This window comes from Vanessa atalanta, chromosome Z (assembly GCF_905147765.1).
Source record: "Vanessa atalanta chromosome Z, ilVanAtal1.2, whole genome shotgun sequence".
Lineage (NCBI taxonomy): Eukaryota > Metazoa > Arthropoda > Insecta > Lepidoptera > Nymphalidae > Vanessa > Vanessa atalanta.
The window spans coordinates 7,928,626-7,946,098 of NC_061902.1; the positions used below are offsets into that span (position 1 = coordinate 7,928,626).

Below are 17,473 nucleotides of genomic sequence, written 5' to 3' on the forward strand. Positions count from 1 at the left end.
TATTTGCATAAAAGGTTTTTATAATTCGCAATGCTTAGTAAAATGGGTACCCATAAATTCGCAATAGCTTTGATATTGTGGTTTATACTTACCATTTAAAAAAGTATTGTCAACGTCTCTGCTCTCTCGATTATAGTTTGAAATTAATCAGGTTTTGATTTGTATTTATTGTTGTATCAGTCTTGTTTGGAAAAAGAAGGCGTACGTCTTCTATACGGTAAGGTTTTTCTTGGAGAAACGCTGTAAGATCTTGTACTACCATAAAATTTTCCTTTTTGTGTAATAACTTCAAGTCGCGCTGAAGCTTCTGCTCTTCCATATTCATTTTCCAATGATATTCTGTACAGACCTACATCTTCTATTGTAACTTGTTCAATTTCTAAAATTCTAAGCATTTCATCTTTTTCCTTAATACTAATTCTTGCAGATGGTGTTATAATGATACCATCTTTGTCCCACGTGGCCCACGGCGGTGGAAGACCTTTTACGGCACATTGAAATACTATTGTATCACCTTCTTCAGCGACTCTGTTATAGGGGTAGGTGTAGAATTTTGGAGCTATTTCACGAGAGGGACTACAAAACCGTCTTGGGTCTGGACCTGTTGAAATTTACTTTTTGAATAAATATATTTTACGTTGGATTCCAGGAAAAATTATTTATTGTTATATTTTGTTAATTAATTTTTAATTAACGCCTTCATGGTTTTTCTGTTCGACCTAAAGGTTGACTGGCAGAGAATGCCTTCAGGCATTAAGTCCGCCTTTTGTCCCATTAAGTTTATGGTGGTCAATAAAGCATTTAAATAAAACATAAATAAATAAAAACTTTACATATCAACAATACAACCATAATCGTTTTTCTGTTTGCATATAGTTATTGCGTTATTACTAATAATTAGAATAAAGTACAGTATTATTTAAATAAGACTAAAAATATTTATAATAATGGTGTAGATTTGGTACATTAATATAAAAATTTACCAGGCGTTCGAGAGAGCGAGCGAGCGGGAGTTGTGCGCGGAGTAGAGCGCGGCGTTGAAGCGGCGGAGAGAAGTGCGGGCGGCCGCCGCAGACGCTGGCTCAGTGTGTTGGGTTCACCGGGAGCTGTTATGTATTATCATGTTTTAAGAAAAGTCAATTTATATCAAAAACAATGTCCCTGCAACTGATAATCAAAGTACATCTGAAAATATAGGATATAATGTCCAATTTAATCGTGGAGTATACTTTCGTTTCGCAATGGTCAAGTATTTTAATGAAATAAACCAGTTCAAAACTGACGAGTGGCCAGGAATTTAATATATAACAAAAATCAAAATAAATATTTTAGTAACGAAAAATATCCGATTAAGAGTTGAACTTACGATAAACGACGAGACAGGCGCTTGAAGAGGCTTTGCCTAAACTGTTGGAAGCTTCGCAGGTGTACGTGCCTTCGTCTTCAGCAGTCACCTGTTTAATTTTCAATCTTGCTATGCCTACTTCATATGAAGATTCGAAGTCCACACAGTCTGGGACAATCTATTTTTAATAGAAATATATGGTTACGAAAAGTATTATTAATATTTTATATAAATGAAGCATGTAAGAAGCTTATTATACAATACCTCGTTGTAGTGTAACCATCTAATATCTGGATCGGGATTTCCGCTTACACTACATTCGAACTCAATTGCATCACCGTCGTAGCACAGCAAATCTGTAAGTTCCTTGTCGAAACGTGGGATAACATCTACACGTCTGAAATTAAAAGATGATTAAAATATATTTTTTTCGTACAATACGAATGTGCATACCTATTGTTTGTTTGAAAAAAAAATGGTAAATCACATCTATATACCAAACACTTACCCGTATCTAATATTATGAACATCGTCACCACATGTAAGATCTGAAAGAAAAACATTCCTAATAAAAAAAATGTTAGTAGACTCAACAATATAACCATCTGTGATATTCGTAAAGTACCTTACCTTTAGCTAATATCTGTAGTGATATGATAGCCTTCGTTTCACCGTGTATATTTTTAGCGACTATTGAGTATGCGCCGGTATAGTCAAGTTTCGCATGAGGAATTTCAAAGCGATAAGCGGGTCCAGCGCCCACGCGCTTAAAATGACTCGAATCTCGGTAGTAGTCAGGCTGTGAGGTATAAATAAACAATATGACTATAAGGAAACTGAAACTGTTGTACTGAAATATAGATTAGCTTGTGCGAATGATTTAACTGATATGAAAGTACTTATACCTGTAGTATCACAACCTTACTATAATATGTACAAATACAAGTTCAAAAACAGTTCTCTAATGCTATCTTTTTTTGTTCGAACCATGTTTTTTTTTGATTGATGCAAATCCGGTATGCATTTAATTGGAATAAATGTAATCTAAAATTATTGGAAAAAGATCTTTACCTTTAAGAAATCTCTTAACCAATAAACATCAGGCTTAGGGTCACCAATGACTTCACATTCAATAATTACTGTATCACCTTCTCGAGCTTCACTAGATCTGGGCTTCCTTATAAACATAGGCTCTTTTGAGTAGCTGTAAAAAAAGAACAATAAAAAAATTACTAAATATAATGTTACGAAGATATACACATATGAGATAGGTTTTAACAACTTACGGCGCATCTGAAGTAACTAGTATTGGTGGCATTGTAGTTTTTTCTATCACGTGTTCTCCAGATACAATCTCTACCTTACCAGAAGTAGAAGCCGTTCCTACTTCGTTGGAGGCAGTACATGTGTAGACGCCAGCATCACGACCAGTTACAGAAGCAACTGCTAATTCAATTTGGCCATCTCGATCTAAAGTCATAATTGCACGCCGACTAGGCCGTAATCTAACTCCATCGCGGTACCAAGTCACACCAACTGAAGGATAAGCCTCGACAATTGCTGAAATTCGTAGCTCATCCCCTATAATTTGAAAAAAGTAAAATATTAAGCATCTTATCCATTATTGTGAATAGCTTATTAATTATTTTTTTCTTAATATGTAATATAAACATTTTGTAATAAATTCACCTTCACTTAAATGATAAAGTGGTTCAAGACCACAACAAAATTCCGGAGCGATGTATGCTCTGATGCCCTTGTCAACTACAAGGCTACAGCGACAACTGACCGCACCACAGCCATTCCGTGCCATGGCCTCATAGACCCCACCATCTTCTAATGTTGTAGGAGCAATCTCCAATGTATAAAAATATTCATCTTGAGATGCAGTGTGACGACCTGTCCAACAAACAGTATATAAAATATTTTTTAAGCTTAGCATAATGTAATGTTAGACTAATAAACATTATTTGGAAGCTATGATGCGTATAGGCGTGTTTGATCCAATTTATTTGTATTGATTCAATATAATATGCGATATTGCGAGCATTTTTATATTCTTCATGCGTTTATAAATACCAGAGTACTTTATATATTAATGCTCGTAATATTTAATAATTAACTTTGATGTGTAAGCACGAATCATATACACATAAAAACAGAAATGCACAGAATAATAAAATCATACCATCAAAGAACACTTCCTCCTCATTTTTAAACCATTTTACTGTTGGGGTTGGATTCCCAACAACTTGACAAGTAAGACGAACTGGGTATGTAGCTTGTACGCGTCTATCTCTCAAGCGCATGGTAAATTGTGGCGGGTATTCTCCGTCAACCCCCGCTGATCTTTCTCTTTAAAGTAAAGTTTGTTAAATTATTTTATAAAATTTTCACTGGTGTTTGATTTTCATTTAATATTTTGTAAAAACTTACCTTTTAAGCTTAGCATCAGCTTGCCATATTTGTCGATCTGTAATTACTGCCATTCTTGAATAAGTAGACGACCGGCCATGAATATTTGTTGCTTCACAACTATATCTTCCTTCATCCTCTGATTTAACTTCCTCAATTCGTAAAGAAGAATTGTAATCATTTATTTCTATACTTACCCTGCCCACTTCTTCCTCAATTTCATGGCCATTTTTCATCCATACTATTTCAGGAATTGGTTTGCCTTTGAAGCTACAAAACAGAGTTGCTGTCTCGCCAACAAGTACCTTCAGTTGACCAGGTAGAATATCAACAAACTCTGGTCTATCTCCTGCTAAACCAATTCCAATAGGTACAGACGTTTGTACTGATTCACCCCAACCATAACGATTTCTTGGTGAGACTCTAAAATGGTACTCTTCACCTTGTTTTAAGTTAAAAGCATCGAAAGAGTTTCGTGGGGTGATTCCTAATTCTACCCAACGAGCTCCGCCTTCTTTTCCAAGAAGCCAACTTTCTACTTTATAAGCCAGAATCGGAGCTCTTGATTGTTGATCAGGTTTGGGCCAAGCAAGGGATATCCAATTATTTCCACCATCAACAGCACTAGGTTCACTAGGAATTCTATCCGGAACAGCTGAAAATGATTTTATTATCCGGCATCAATCGAAATACATTTCTGATTGATGAAACATATATTTACGAATATACAAAATTAGTTTTTCTGTTCAAGTTTGGTTTGGTTTTTATTATAACATGTTTTTTTTTTTAAATAAAGGTAATTGTAGCTTATCAAACTTTAAAATAACGTATGTACCCTAATAAACAATCAGATTAGCAAATGTCTAGGTTTTTGTGAGTAAGCTTTTAAGGACGAACAGAGTTTACAGTTTCTGGTTCCATCGTTATAACACTTCCATGGCACCAAATGAATGTGTTATCATTCGAATTACATATATGAACTTTCAACATATAAATCAATTGGATAAATAATTGAGATTAAGATAAAAACAACCCTCTAGCTTTATACACATACATATTTATAATTACTTACATTTATAGTTTCGATCAACCGATGAAATAGCTAGATCGTCCATAGGATAAGTCCAATCGGAAATAAGGCTGTCAGAGGAAGCTCGTTGTCTAATCTAAAAACATGGAAAGAATTGTAAATATTTTACATTTTTTTTTTATTTAGGAGCATTCCCTAGTAGAAAGAGAAAAAAAATCTTTTTCTGACTAAATTAATATTTATATGTTCAATGTAAACTTCACAATGTTTTTTTGATGTAACTTACCACAACCGTAACGAAAGCTCGATCACACCCATAGGCATTTCTCGCGAAGATACAATATGTACCAGCATCAGATACAACAGTCCTCTTTAAGGTAAACTTAACATAATCATCTGAAGTCATCTTACAAACACGTTGACTATTTGTTATATCACGTATTCCCTTCATAAAGAAAACTACAATACGAAAACACAAAATTGTTATACAACTTACATCTTATTTTTGACATTAATCATCATAATTAAATTCGAATTAGGTATTAAACAAATTTTAACTCTTTATTCGCATCACAAAATGTATTGCTTTAATATAAATAGACGCGAGCTAGTAGTTTAATAAATAAAATAAGTAATTTCTTATAATTACCTTTAGCTTTAGGTTCTCCATGAACTCTAAATGAAATATTCAAATCTTCACCAACAGAAATGAGTACATCTCTTTCTGGCCTACTAACAATTGATGCGGGTTTACCATCATACTGATTAGGTTGTACAACAGTTATAGAAGCGTTCATATCAACATTTCCTTGCGTGCTATATGCTCTACATGTGTACAAACCGGATTCTTGCTCTGTTACGTCAGAAAGAGCCAGAGTGTATATTCCGTGATCAACGTATGTCTGTGCATTTCTGTACAATTCTGTTATGGAATGTCCTTCTCTTAACCATTCTACTCTAATAGGTGATCCTCTTATCTCTACTTGTAAACCTATTGTGCCCCCAGAAACTACTTTGTGATCCGACAAAACGTTTGTAAAATGAGGACGGCGTGATTCTACCACATGTCGACTCAATTGCACTTTTTCAACTGTTGCAAGATTTGGACTTAAGCTACTTTTCCTACCTACAACAAACGTAACAATTATTATATAAAAATCCATTTATGCAATATCAAAATATTAAATCTCCAATGTTACCTGTAAAATAAACATCATGGGAAATTTGATCAGACCACATAGAATTTTCAGCTTTACAAGTATATTTTCCAGAATCCTCAGCACTAGGAGAACTAATTGTTAACCTACAAACACCATCGGCTAAATAATGTGCCTGATAACGATCGCTTAAAGGAATAGGCTTATCATCTTTGAGCCAAGTTATAGTTGGAAGAGGCTGACCACGGATTCGGCATTCTAGTATTAATTCATTTTCAGCTAAATGATAATTATCTGCAACCATAAAATAAATATAATAATATATTTATGTGTAAAATAAATATTATTTCATATTCAAATTTGTCGAACTTACCACGTATAGACCGAGTAAAGGTTGGTGGTATTGGAGATGCTTCAAAGCTGGGATATACTTTTAGATTAGCAGATGAAGTTATAGATCCGTTTTCATTTTCAATACTGCAACTGTACTCCCCTGAATCACTTGGCATCGCATTGAGGATTTCCAAAGTAATCAAACCTTCCACAAATTTACTTCTAAATTTATGTTTATTATCTAGTTCTTTACCATTTTTATACCAAGAAATTTTAGGATCAGTTGGCGATAAAATACTGCAAGTAAGTTTAACTCGTGATCCTTCTACTGCTGTACGGTCTGTTAAGAATGTTGAGAAAACAGGTTTTCGTCTATTATCTCGACCAGAACTAGAACGTTTTTCTGATAAGGTACTCCTGCATTCGCTTAAAGCTTTTGTTCTGTCTTTAATTTGAGATTGCCTTTCATGATTTAAATTTTGTTCGATGTGTGGAAGAATTGGCGATCTTAATTGTGACTCACCAATTAGAGTTTGTGCTTTGTAAATAGTTTGGCCTTTTGTATTTATTTCTATTTGTGATGTTGTTTCTTCTATACCGAACGGTTTTGCTATATATCCTGGTGGTCTAGGGAATTCTGACTCATAATCCGTTAAAGAATGCTCCTTGATTACTGGATATACTTTTCTATTTTCGACTTCTTGACGATCGTCTTTAACTAGGGTTGCAGTAAAGCTCTTCTCTCTACTCTGCTTTTGATTATTTGATAAAATATTATTTTCTAGTTTTCTGGAATCATCATCGATTTCAAAGTTATCTTTATCTTTATTTTCTTTTTCTTCGAATATAGATTTGTTATCCAACTTGGAGATAATTCCTTTATCTTTTTGCTCTGAAGTATCCGGAACTTGCGAATTGTCTTTTATTTTGTTGTTTTCCCCAGTGAGAATTTTATCACCTTTCTTCTCTTGAACAATCATTTTCTGAGGTTTAATTTTGTCTACTTTTACATCTTTAGCTTCGGTTCCTTCTTGTATTGATTTATTTTCTTCATAATCCTGTTTTTTCTTTTCTGGTTGTTCTTCATTTTTGTCGATTTTATTTTTAGTACCCTCAGGCGGAATATCTTGTAGCTTAGGGCCTTCGTCAGGTTTTTCTATTATATTTACTTGTCCCTTATCCAACTCTTTACTTCCTGCCTCTTGGGGTTTTACGTCATTATCTACAGCTGTTTGTTTTAGAGTTTCACGTGACTTTTTCGATCTTCTTTTTTCTTTAGATTGTTTAATTGAAGATTCTTTTCTCTTTGCAGTTTTACTTTCTTCTTCTTTCGTTGCGGTTTCTACTTGAGTTTGATCTTTTGATTCTATATGTTTTTGTTTTGCTAATTCGCTTTGTTCTATACTCGTTTCTTCTTGTAATTGATTTGATATAAATTCAAACGTTTCCTTTTCTTTCGATGTGATATCTTTTTCGTTTGATTTAATTTCAGGGCTTTGTTCTTTTTTAGATTTATATTTTACACTTTCTTTATTTGTATCAATGTTTTCTTCGTTGAGTTTTGGCGATTGTTGTTTGGTCAATTTGGTTTCTTTTTCATTTTCTGAAGTTTCTATTTTATTGCTTACGCTTTGAACTTCGACAGATTTGTTACTTTTTTCGTCTTTCTCTAGTATTTCATTTTTAATGTGCGATTGTATTTTACTGACATCATCTTTTTCTTGATCTAAGTTTTCCTTAAAATGTTGATCGATTTGCTTATCAGTATCCTTTAAGACATTTATTTCAGTCTCTATATGTTCAGTCATAGGTGTCTCTGGCTTCGAGATAAATTCAATTTCTGTTTGGTTTTCTGTTACATTTACCAAAACTTCTTGTGCTTCTGTAACTGTATTCTGCAATTGACTTACATTGTCTAGTTTTTTATGAATATCTATTTTACTTGCATTTATTGTTGTTCCCTGTTCATTATCTGTTGTTTGTTGAATTTGTATTGCTTGCTGATATTTATCATTCAAATCACTTTGGTTATCAACTTGTGATTTTGCATAAATATTTTCTTTACTCTCTGGATAAATTTCTGATAATAATTCACAATTAGCTTTACTTTTAGTAGTAACGCCATCGCTTACATTTTCGATGTCTGATGTACTTTCAATATTTACCAAATGTTTCTGACCTTGACTAGCGGTTTCTAAGTTTTCATCACAAATTTCATCGTTTAAGCAACTTAAATTTGAGTCCACTTCACGTCCTGTTTCTTTTATTTTTTCATCTTCTTTAGTAGGTGCAATTTGAACGATATTTTCTTTTATTATTATTTCATTTAAAGAATTTTCTACTATTTTAATATCTACATTTTCTTTAATTTCTAAAGAAATATTAAGCGGGGAGGTTACTTGATCAATTACTTCGAGACTAGTTATTGTCTCTATTTTAATCTTTTCTTTTATTTCCATATTTTTTTCTTCAGTATTATTCTTTAAATCTTTATCAATAGAAATTTGTTCCTCCTTTGGCTTTTGACAATCTTTCGTTTTTTCTTCAATTAGACTTAAATTTTTATTTTCCGTTTCAAAGTCATTTTCAATTTTTCCCTCCTTGTTTTTATTTTCTTGATTTTCTTCAGTTTTAATTATGGATTCTTCTTCATTTAATTGAGCAACCATCAATTTAGTTATTTCTTCACCATTTTCAACCTCAAAACTTTTAGTTTTTAAATTTTTTTCTTCTATTTTATCAATTTCATCATCTTTTTCTATTCGGTCAGTTTTAAAGACGTCTTTTATTAAATTTGGTTGCTCTTCAATATTTCTTGGGACTGGGATATCGATAATATTTTCGTTGTCTATGACGTTATCTGTGTTAGACAATCTTTGTTTGTCTTCTACGTGTTGTTGTAATTCTAATTCTTCCTCTTGAAGTTTTTCTACTACATATTCTTTGTTTAGAACATTTGTTTGAATATTATTTTCACTGTCAACTATATCGATTATTTCTTTCAGTGTAACATCATTTTTGTCATATTCTTTAAGTATACTTTCATGAATTGTGATGTTTTCCTTATTTTCGTCATTTTCAGGGGATATTTTTTCCGCTTGAATTACAGTTTCCTTGTGATCCTTATAGATTTCATGAAGTGTTTTTTCTGGAAATTCCTCTTCTGAAGAGCTCCTTTTATGATCCAAAACAGATTGTGGCTTTGTCACTGTTGGCAAATCCATACTACTATCATTTTTCATATCTTTTCCAATTGAATCGTCAGTTTTCGATTTTTGTTCCTCGAGCAATTTATTTTCAATTATAGAATTTCGTTTTAATTGATCTATATCACTATTTCCTTCTCCTGATGTTTTTTCTAATTTTATGTCATCTTTTATTCCTTCTTCTTTTAACGTTACACTTATTGCATTGTCTTGTTCAATTATGGATATTTTATTTTCCGAAAGTTGTTCATCCACGAGCATTCCTTTTTCTTTTAAATTAATGTCAATAGCAAGCTCTTCATTACTTTTATCACTGATATTTTCAGATATCGGTTTGTCTGTAGTAATGTTCATATTTTCTTGAATTTCCTCATTTATCACATTAGAATTTACTACTTCTTCAATCTTATTTGTTATTGATTCCACAAGTTCCTCATTTTCCACTATAGAATATTTTATAAATAGAGAAGCATCATCAGGCTTATTGTTTTCGTCCCTTATCTCCATCGATTGTGCTATTTCGCCTTCTTCCATTACGTTAGATATGGCATGTTTTTCGTCTTTTTCTAGTAAATTGTATTGCACGACTTCCAATTCATTTCCTTCAATTTTGCCTTTATTTTCAATATTCTCCTTTTGAGACTCCATAATTGTCACGTTCTCTTTACTATTGTTGTCAATCACTGCAATATTGTCCTGATTAATAATATCCTCAACAATTTCTGTCGATCTAGATATTTTATCTATATCCTCAACATTTTTTTCCATTTGTAATTGCTCATTTTTGTCAATTTCTTGATTGTAATCGTATTCCGTGGAGACTGTTCCTTTTTCTATCTTAACAACATTTTTATTGGTATCTATCTCTTCTTTTTTCTCATCATTTGTATTTTCAATTATTGTAAGTTGCTCATTTTTATTAATTTTGTAATTATCAGTATGTTGTTGTGTCGAAATAATATCTATGCTTTTAATCTCTTCTTTTGTTTCTTCTCCTGATTCTAATTTCAATATTATGTTTTCTATATCCTCTAGTTCTGACTTCTTATTTTCAATTTGGTCTTTTATATTAGTAGCCTCCTTAATTTCCTGAATTAACTTATCACTTTCAATGTTTTCTTCTTTTAAAGATGCGTCTTTTTCTGTACCTACTGTATTCACTAATCTTTCTTCTATCACATTATCGTCCTTTTTACTTAACACATTAGTCGATGTACCTGCGAACTCAATATTTAAAGAATTCTGTGTATTGTCAGTTTCTAATACAACTTTTTCTATTAATTTTTCAGGTATATTTTCTTCTTGTACTGTTGTTGATTCTAATAAAGATGTTACGTCGGTATTATAGTCCACTACATTGTTACGGTTACTTTTGATTTCATTTTCAATAAAAAGTTTAAAATTTTCTGTCAATTCAAACATGTGCTTAGACAATTCTTTAAAAATAGGTATTTTCTCTTTTACTTCTAATGTCGTATTTTGTTCTATGTCCTTTAATATTTTATTTACATAATTTATGACATCACAAGTATGTTTGGTTGGCTCCTCATCCAATTTTTTTGCTTCTTGCAAAACAATTTCAGATAGAACAGAATGCAATTCGGCAAGAATAATTTTAGTAAAAGCAGCATCGCTAGGCAACCTTGCTGTTTTATCAAAGTTTATGTAAAATTTTACGTCTTCAAAATGATTTAGAACTTTACGCAGTGATTTTGCAAATTCCTTCCAACTAGATCCTTCGTTATTTTTAAATAAGACTAAAACATTTTTTATTGATAGCAAAAAATATCTTGATGGTTCTCCGTAATTTTCATACATATATTTTTTTTGCACACTAGAAACAGTTCCTCTCATGTTTGAGATGCTTCCATAAATAGAATGTATGGCAGACAATATACTATCTCTGGTTATAACGTCAACATTATTTTCAGATTCCAAATCCTTTTCTAAGCAAAAAATTCTTTCTTCGATTTGATCTAAGCTTTGAATAATCTCGATTCCACCCATAATTAAAGTTTCTGCATTAGTTAAGAAATTTGACCTCAGCAACTTTATTGTGTCCTTAATTTTATTTAAATTAGAAATAACATGTTCTAATTTTTCTGCTTTTTCTGAACATGAAACTGTTTCTATTATATCTATTGTTTGACCTATATCGTTTGAGCATACATCGAGAATATCATTTGTAATTTCATACGTGTGGGGTCTTAAAACTTTTTCGACATCATTTAAATCACCTAAATGTGCAACAAGCACTTGCAAATTTGCACAAGCTTCCTTTAAAAGCACAGGTGGACTATGTTCATTAATCTGAAGTTGAACACTTCTTACATTACACTCTAAATCTTCCAGAGTCTCATTGACGTCACCAACAGTTCCACCAAAATCACTTTTCAACTCCATTATAATTGTTTGTACTTCATCGAGAGTATTATGAATTGGCTCTATATTATCATCACATGATAAATCTATCATATCGCTTACTTCTTTCAAAAGTTTATCCAGTTTTATTATTGAATCAATGTCATCTTTGTCTGTAAAACAATAAAAAAACGAGTAATAATAAACTTATTAGAAGCAACAACGTATTTTAATACGTCAAATAAAATGTGACAAAATTGCGAAATTTAGCAATGGCGCATTTAAATGTATAAAATCAATAACAATAAATAGTCTGGAATATATAATTTATTATGTAGCTATTTAAGAATGTATTTTAAGTACAATTTAGCTTTATACATGTAACATAAAAGTTACATATTAGTTTTTAACACCAAAGTAACAATTTTATGACTAAAATTTAGCTCTAATGACATTTAAAAGCAACAGTAAAAAAATATTACGTACTTAGTTGTAAGTCTTCCTTTAAGTTTGGTAATGTAACTTCTAAATTTTTTTCACTTATTAAAGTCGTATCTTCAGATGTTTCAATATTTACTTCAGCTTGAATACCTTGAATAATTAATTCGTCAGTCGTTTCTATTGGTGGAGGAACAGCAATTTCAATATCTTTAGTGTATAAAATACTTTCTTTATTATCTTCCATTGATTCCTTTGATGATTTGGCATCCGAAAAGTTATCGCAAATAAGTAATCTATAGCTAAGAGGGTCCTTAGTTATTGAAACTTTAAAATCATCCATATCCAAAACTTCTAAATCGGATTGGGTCAATGTTGACTCAATTAAGACGTGAAGATTATTTTGCAATTCCTTCATAACATTATTAGCTTTTTTTAATTCACAATTTTCGACTAATACATTATATTCTTCAGTTTCTTGATTTGCGAACTCGTATAGCGATGACACAGCATTATCCAACAATAAAGCAAATTTTAATTGCTCGGTCGTAAAATTAAAGGTATCTGATTCATCTAAAGATAGAATATTATATAAGTGATGGGCTGTCTGTATTGATTGATTAACATTTTCCAAATTAAGGACGGGTGATAGTTTGTCGATTACATTCACTATATCGTCGGAAATATAATTGCTTAAATTTTCGAGAAGTGTTCCTGAAATATATAAAATATGTAATTAATATAAAAAGTTATATCTACGTAAATCTAGTAGCATTTAGCGAAAATTTCGTAATATTAATTGACATACTTGTATTTAATATTCAAATTTTTATTATTTATTTTATAAATAAATTATAAAATTGTTTCCTTTAATAGAGAGTTCCCTTTAACTGAGAGTTGCAACCATAGTCACTGTAATACTTTTGTTTATCAATCATTATATTATCATATTATTTTATGAAAAAAATATTATTCAGTAACATCAATTGAATTATATTACATAAATAACTCATATATACTACATTAATTAAGCAGTGCTGTAAAATTACCATCAGATCATCAATCATAGTTTAAAAATACTGCTGGGTGAAAAACTCTATAACTTTTTATCGGGCGTACCGGGGTTTCAAGATAGGGTTTCGGGATTTGCGGCCTTATATTTTAGACACATCACTCAAGTAATTTATTATTAAATAATAATATCATCTACAAAATATATTTTTTTAAATCATACCTTTATTTACTGGCTTCTGTTTTATATCTTCGTCAAACTCTTTACTATTTTTTGTATCTGTTGTCATTTTACAAATAATATCTTCTTTTTTTGCTGTATGTAAATCAGTTGCACTTATTGACATTTTTACGTCAGATACATCTCCGCTTTTCAAAATGTTATTATTATTTTCTAAACTACCCACAACTTCTATTGATGATGTATCCATAATATTATATTTCGCTTCGTTTATTTTTTCAATTTCATTAGAACGAGGTGTTGTATGTGATACAGAAGGAATAGGCTGGATATTTTCGACTAAATCTTTATTTGTTTTTTCTGGTTGTAATTCACTAACTTCAGCAAAATATGTTAATGTGTTCATATTACTTATAATTTCCTGAAGTGTACAGCGTAAATTATTAACAACATCTTTAAAGACATTTAATTCATCTTTACCAACTTTAATTTCTAATTCTTGGCTCTCTTCAATGGTTGTCTCATACATAATTAATATAGCTTCATTTAAACTTAACACTAGTTCAATTTGTTCCGTTGTAAAACTTGATAATTCAGTTTGTTCAGGAGAAGAACTTTCGCTTACAGTTTTGTTCCATAGCTGGGTGGCTATTTCAATGGTTTTCTTAAGATGTTCACAATGTAATGGGTGGGATAATTTAGAAAGAACTATCATTGTTTCATCGGAAATGTATTCTTTTATATTTTCTATTAGTATATCTACAACAAACAATGGTAAAAAAATATTAATAATAACTAAATAATATGCAATAGAACATAATTTATTATTGAAAAATAAACCTCTTTTTTTAAAATAAAATTTTGTTTTTTTTTTTTTAAAAATTAGTCAAAATTAAAGGAAAAAGTTGCCGACGTCATCAAATTAAATGAAACGACGATTAATCTTCGTTAATATAGGGTTGATAAAATTATCGACAAAACAAATAGCCAAATAATAAAAAAGTGAAATTTTCGAACAAAATAATTCATACGGAAATTAAAACAAAGTAAAATACTATTTAATAAAAGTATTTTTCCCGTAAGTAAGTAAGTAAGTTATTGACCCGCTGGTATTTATGTAACAATATCTCCGATAATGATGTAGGATGATGTAAATTAATGCAATGAAAAAAAAAATGTCCCGTGGCTAAGTTAATTAATGTATTTGATTGTTTTTTGTTTTGTCTTAAAACGCCATATATTATTGGGGATATCATTTAAAGCGTTGACGTGACAGGCACATTGTATACTGTATAATACTACAATTATTACCTTTTATAGTAGCTAGATTTTCAAATTTGGAAGATGGCTTTTTAAGTTCTGAGACATCAATCAAAGACTTTTCATCGTTTGACAATTTTTTTTCCTCTTCGTTAACCTGAATATTAGACTGAGTTAATATTTCCGCATTTTTATCATGTTTGTATTGATCATTGGATTCTAAATGTTGGATTGGTTGTTCAGTCTTCGACACAATATCTTTGGTATTTTCTGATTCATCCAAAAGATTTCGTTGTTCGGATTCAAGAATAGCTTGAGTAGACTGTGCATCTTGAGAATATACTTCTGTTTTTTCTTGAATCATTTCAGGTTTTGCAGTTTTTTCTGATTCATCCAAAACATTTCGTTGTTCAGATTCAAGAATAACTTGTGTGGTGTGCTCATCTTGAGAAGATACTTCTGTTTTTTCTTGACTTATTTCAGGACCTACAGTTGTTTTTGATTCATCCAAATCATTTCGTTGTTCAGATTCATAAATAACTTGAACAGCCTGTGCATCTAGAGAATACTCTTCTGTTTTTTCTTGAATCATTTCAGGACTTGCAGTTGTTTCGGATTCATCCAAAAGATTTTGTTGTTCAGATTCAAGAATAATTTGAGTGGTCTGTGCATCTTGAGAATATACTTCTGTTTTTTCTTGAATCATTTCAGGTTTTGCAGTTTTTTCTGATTCATCCAAAAGATTTCGTTGTACGGATTCAAGAATAACTTGTGTAGTGTGTCCATCTTGAGAAGATACTTCTGTTTTTTCTTGACTTATTTCAGGACCTGCAGTTGTTTCTGATTCATCCAAATCATTTCGTTGTTCGGATTCAAGAATAACTTGAGCAGACTGTACATCTAGAGAATATTCTTCTGTTTTTTCTTGAATAATTTCAAGACCTGCAGTTGTTTCTGATTCATCCAAATCATTTCGTTGTTCGGATGCAATTGTAACTTGAGCAGCCTGTGCATCTAGAGAATAATCTTCTGTTTTTTCTTGAATCATTTCAGAACTTGCAGTTGTTTCTGATTCATCCAAAAGATTTCGTTGTTCAGATTCAAGAATAACTTGAGTGGTCTGTGCATCTTGAGAATATACTTCTGTTTTTTCTTGAATCATTTCAGGTTTTGCAGTTTTTTCTGATTCATCCAAAAGATTTCGTTGTTCAGATTCAAGAGTAGCTTGTGTGGTGTGTCCATCTTGAGAAGATACTTCTGTTTTTTCTTGACTTATTTCAGGACCTGCAGTTGTTTCTGATTCATCCAAATCATTTCGTTGTTCGGATTCAAGAATAACTTGAGCAGACTGTACATCTAGAGAATATTCTTCTGTTTTTTCTTGAATAATTTCAAGACCTGCAGTTGTTTCTGATTCATCCAAATCATTTCGTTGTTCAGATGCAATTATAACTTGAGCAGCCTGTGTATCTAGAGAATAATCTTCTGTTTTTTCTTGAATCATTTCAAAACTTGCAGTTGTTTCTGATTCATCCAAAAGATTTCGTTGTTCAGATTCAAGAATAACTTGAGTGGTCTGTGCATCTTGAGAATATACTTCTGTTTTTTCTTGAATCATTTCAGGTTTTGCAGTTTTTTCTGATTCATCCAAAAGATTTCGTTGTTCAGATTCAAGAGTAGCTTGTGTGGTGTGTCCATCTTGGGAAGATACTTCTGTTTTTTCTTGACTTATTTCAGGACCAGCAGTTTTTAAACTTTCTTCTATAGCTAAATTTGTACCCTTTAAAGCAATGAAGTCATTTTGTAAATCTGATATGACTTCAATAATTTGCTGACGTATATCTTCATTAGCAGTTGTTGTGAGCTCTTGTGTACTTTCCAAAGCCTGTGTTTGCAACATCATCAAAGCTTTATGTAATCTTTGAGCTATTTCTGCTTGTTCTTCCTTAATTTTGTTATTTGAAGAACTTTCAGTTGTAACTTCAGAAGATGGAATTGAAGTTACTATACTTTGTTGTAATTCTCTCACAATATTTGCTGATTCTTTCAAATCTTCTATCTTTATCACAGCAGATACTTCTTCGACAATTTCTATAATTTCAATATAATGGTCCATGTGTTGTAACAGGGTTTCTGCCTTTTCTATAAAAATAAAAAATTAATGTACTTATTACTTTAAAAATATAATGTGGTAAATAAAGCTATTTTTTGTTCAGGAACTATTATATGGATGAGAAATTTAATGTCTGTTTAATTAAATTATTTTTGAGTTATTCACTCAAGTTAAGTATGTTTCTGGGGCTGATATATTTATCCTTAAAGTGCTTACAGTTTCCGCCACATTTTTTAATCTTAGCGTTTTGAACTTATGATACAAACTTTTTTTAAGCTATAAGCTTTATACATACATGTATATATATAACTGTAGCTAATAAAACGGGTCCAAGGTATTTTAAAAAATATATAAATAGATTATCATAGATACGACGTATTGATAAACAAAATAACGTATTGATAATTTTAATAACATTTATATTTATTGGTTTTGTGGTTGCACTGTCAAAAAGAGCGCTAATTGAAATAGTTTTAAAGGCTTCATAAACGCATTGAAAAAAGTTCCTCTGAATATATCATATAACAATGTAATATAAGATTTTTTAAACAATTGATATGTAATTTTACATATTGAATATGAATACTAAGCTAAGAAATTACTAATAATATAATATATAAAAA

The 17,473-nt window shown here is 31.0% G+C and overlaps 1 protein-coding gene across 2 annotated transcripts in view; it reads right to left on the reverse strand.

The window, feature by feature from the left end:
- LOC125076162 (titin-like) overlaps window positions 1-17,473 on the reverse strand; it is a 43,156-nt gene that overhangs the window by 656 nt on the left and 25,027 nt on the right. For both annotated transcript variants that reach the window (XM_047688150.1, XM_047688151.1), the window contains exons 11-29: window positions 14,789-16,879; window positions 13,520-14,236; window positions 12,334-12,999; window positions 6,321-12,020; window positions 5,990-6,241; window positions 5,440-5,916; window positions 5,077-5,249; window positions 4,833-4,926; window positions 3,782-4,415; window positions 3,534-3,700; window positions 3,035-3,244; window positions 2,632-2,926; window positions 2,417-2,549; window positions 1,976-2,144; window positions 1,854-1,893; window positions 1,610-1,742; window positions 1,367-1,523; window positions 984-1,106; window positions 93-601 (exon numbers count right to left, since the gene is read on the reverse strand). In XM_047688150.1, the coding sequence (XP_047544106.1) occupies window positions 177-601; window positions 984-1,106; window positions 1,367-1,523; window positions 1,610-1,742; window positions 1,854-1,893; window positions 1,976-2,144; window positions 2,417-2,549; window positions 2,632-2,926; window positions 3,035-3,244; window positions 3,534-3,700; window positions 3,782-4,415; window positions 4,833-4,926; window positions 5,077-5,249; window positions 5,440-5,916; window positions 5,990-6,241; window positions 6,321-12,020; window positions 12,334-12,999; window positions 13,520-14,236; window positions 14,789-16,879 (12,656 nt within the window). In that variant the 3' untranslated portion in view covers window positions 93-176. The remainder of the gene's footprint in view (window positions 1-92; window positions 602-983; window positions 1,107-1,366; window positions 1,524-1,609; window positions 1,743-1,853; window positions 1,894-1,975; window positions 2,145-2,416; window positions 2,550-2,631; window positions 2,927-3,034; window positions 3,245-3,533; window positions 3,701-3,781; window positions 4,416-4,832; window positions 4,927-5,076; window positions 5,250-5,439; window positions 5,917-5,989; window positions 6,242-6,320; window positions 12,021-12,333; window positions 13,000-13,519; window positions 14,237-14,788; window positions 16,880-17,473) is intronic.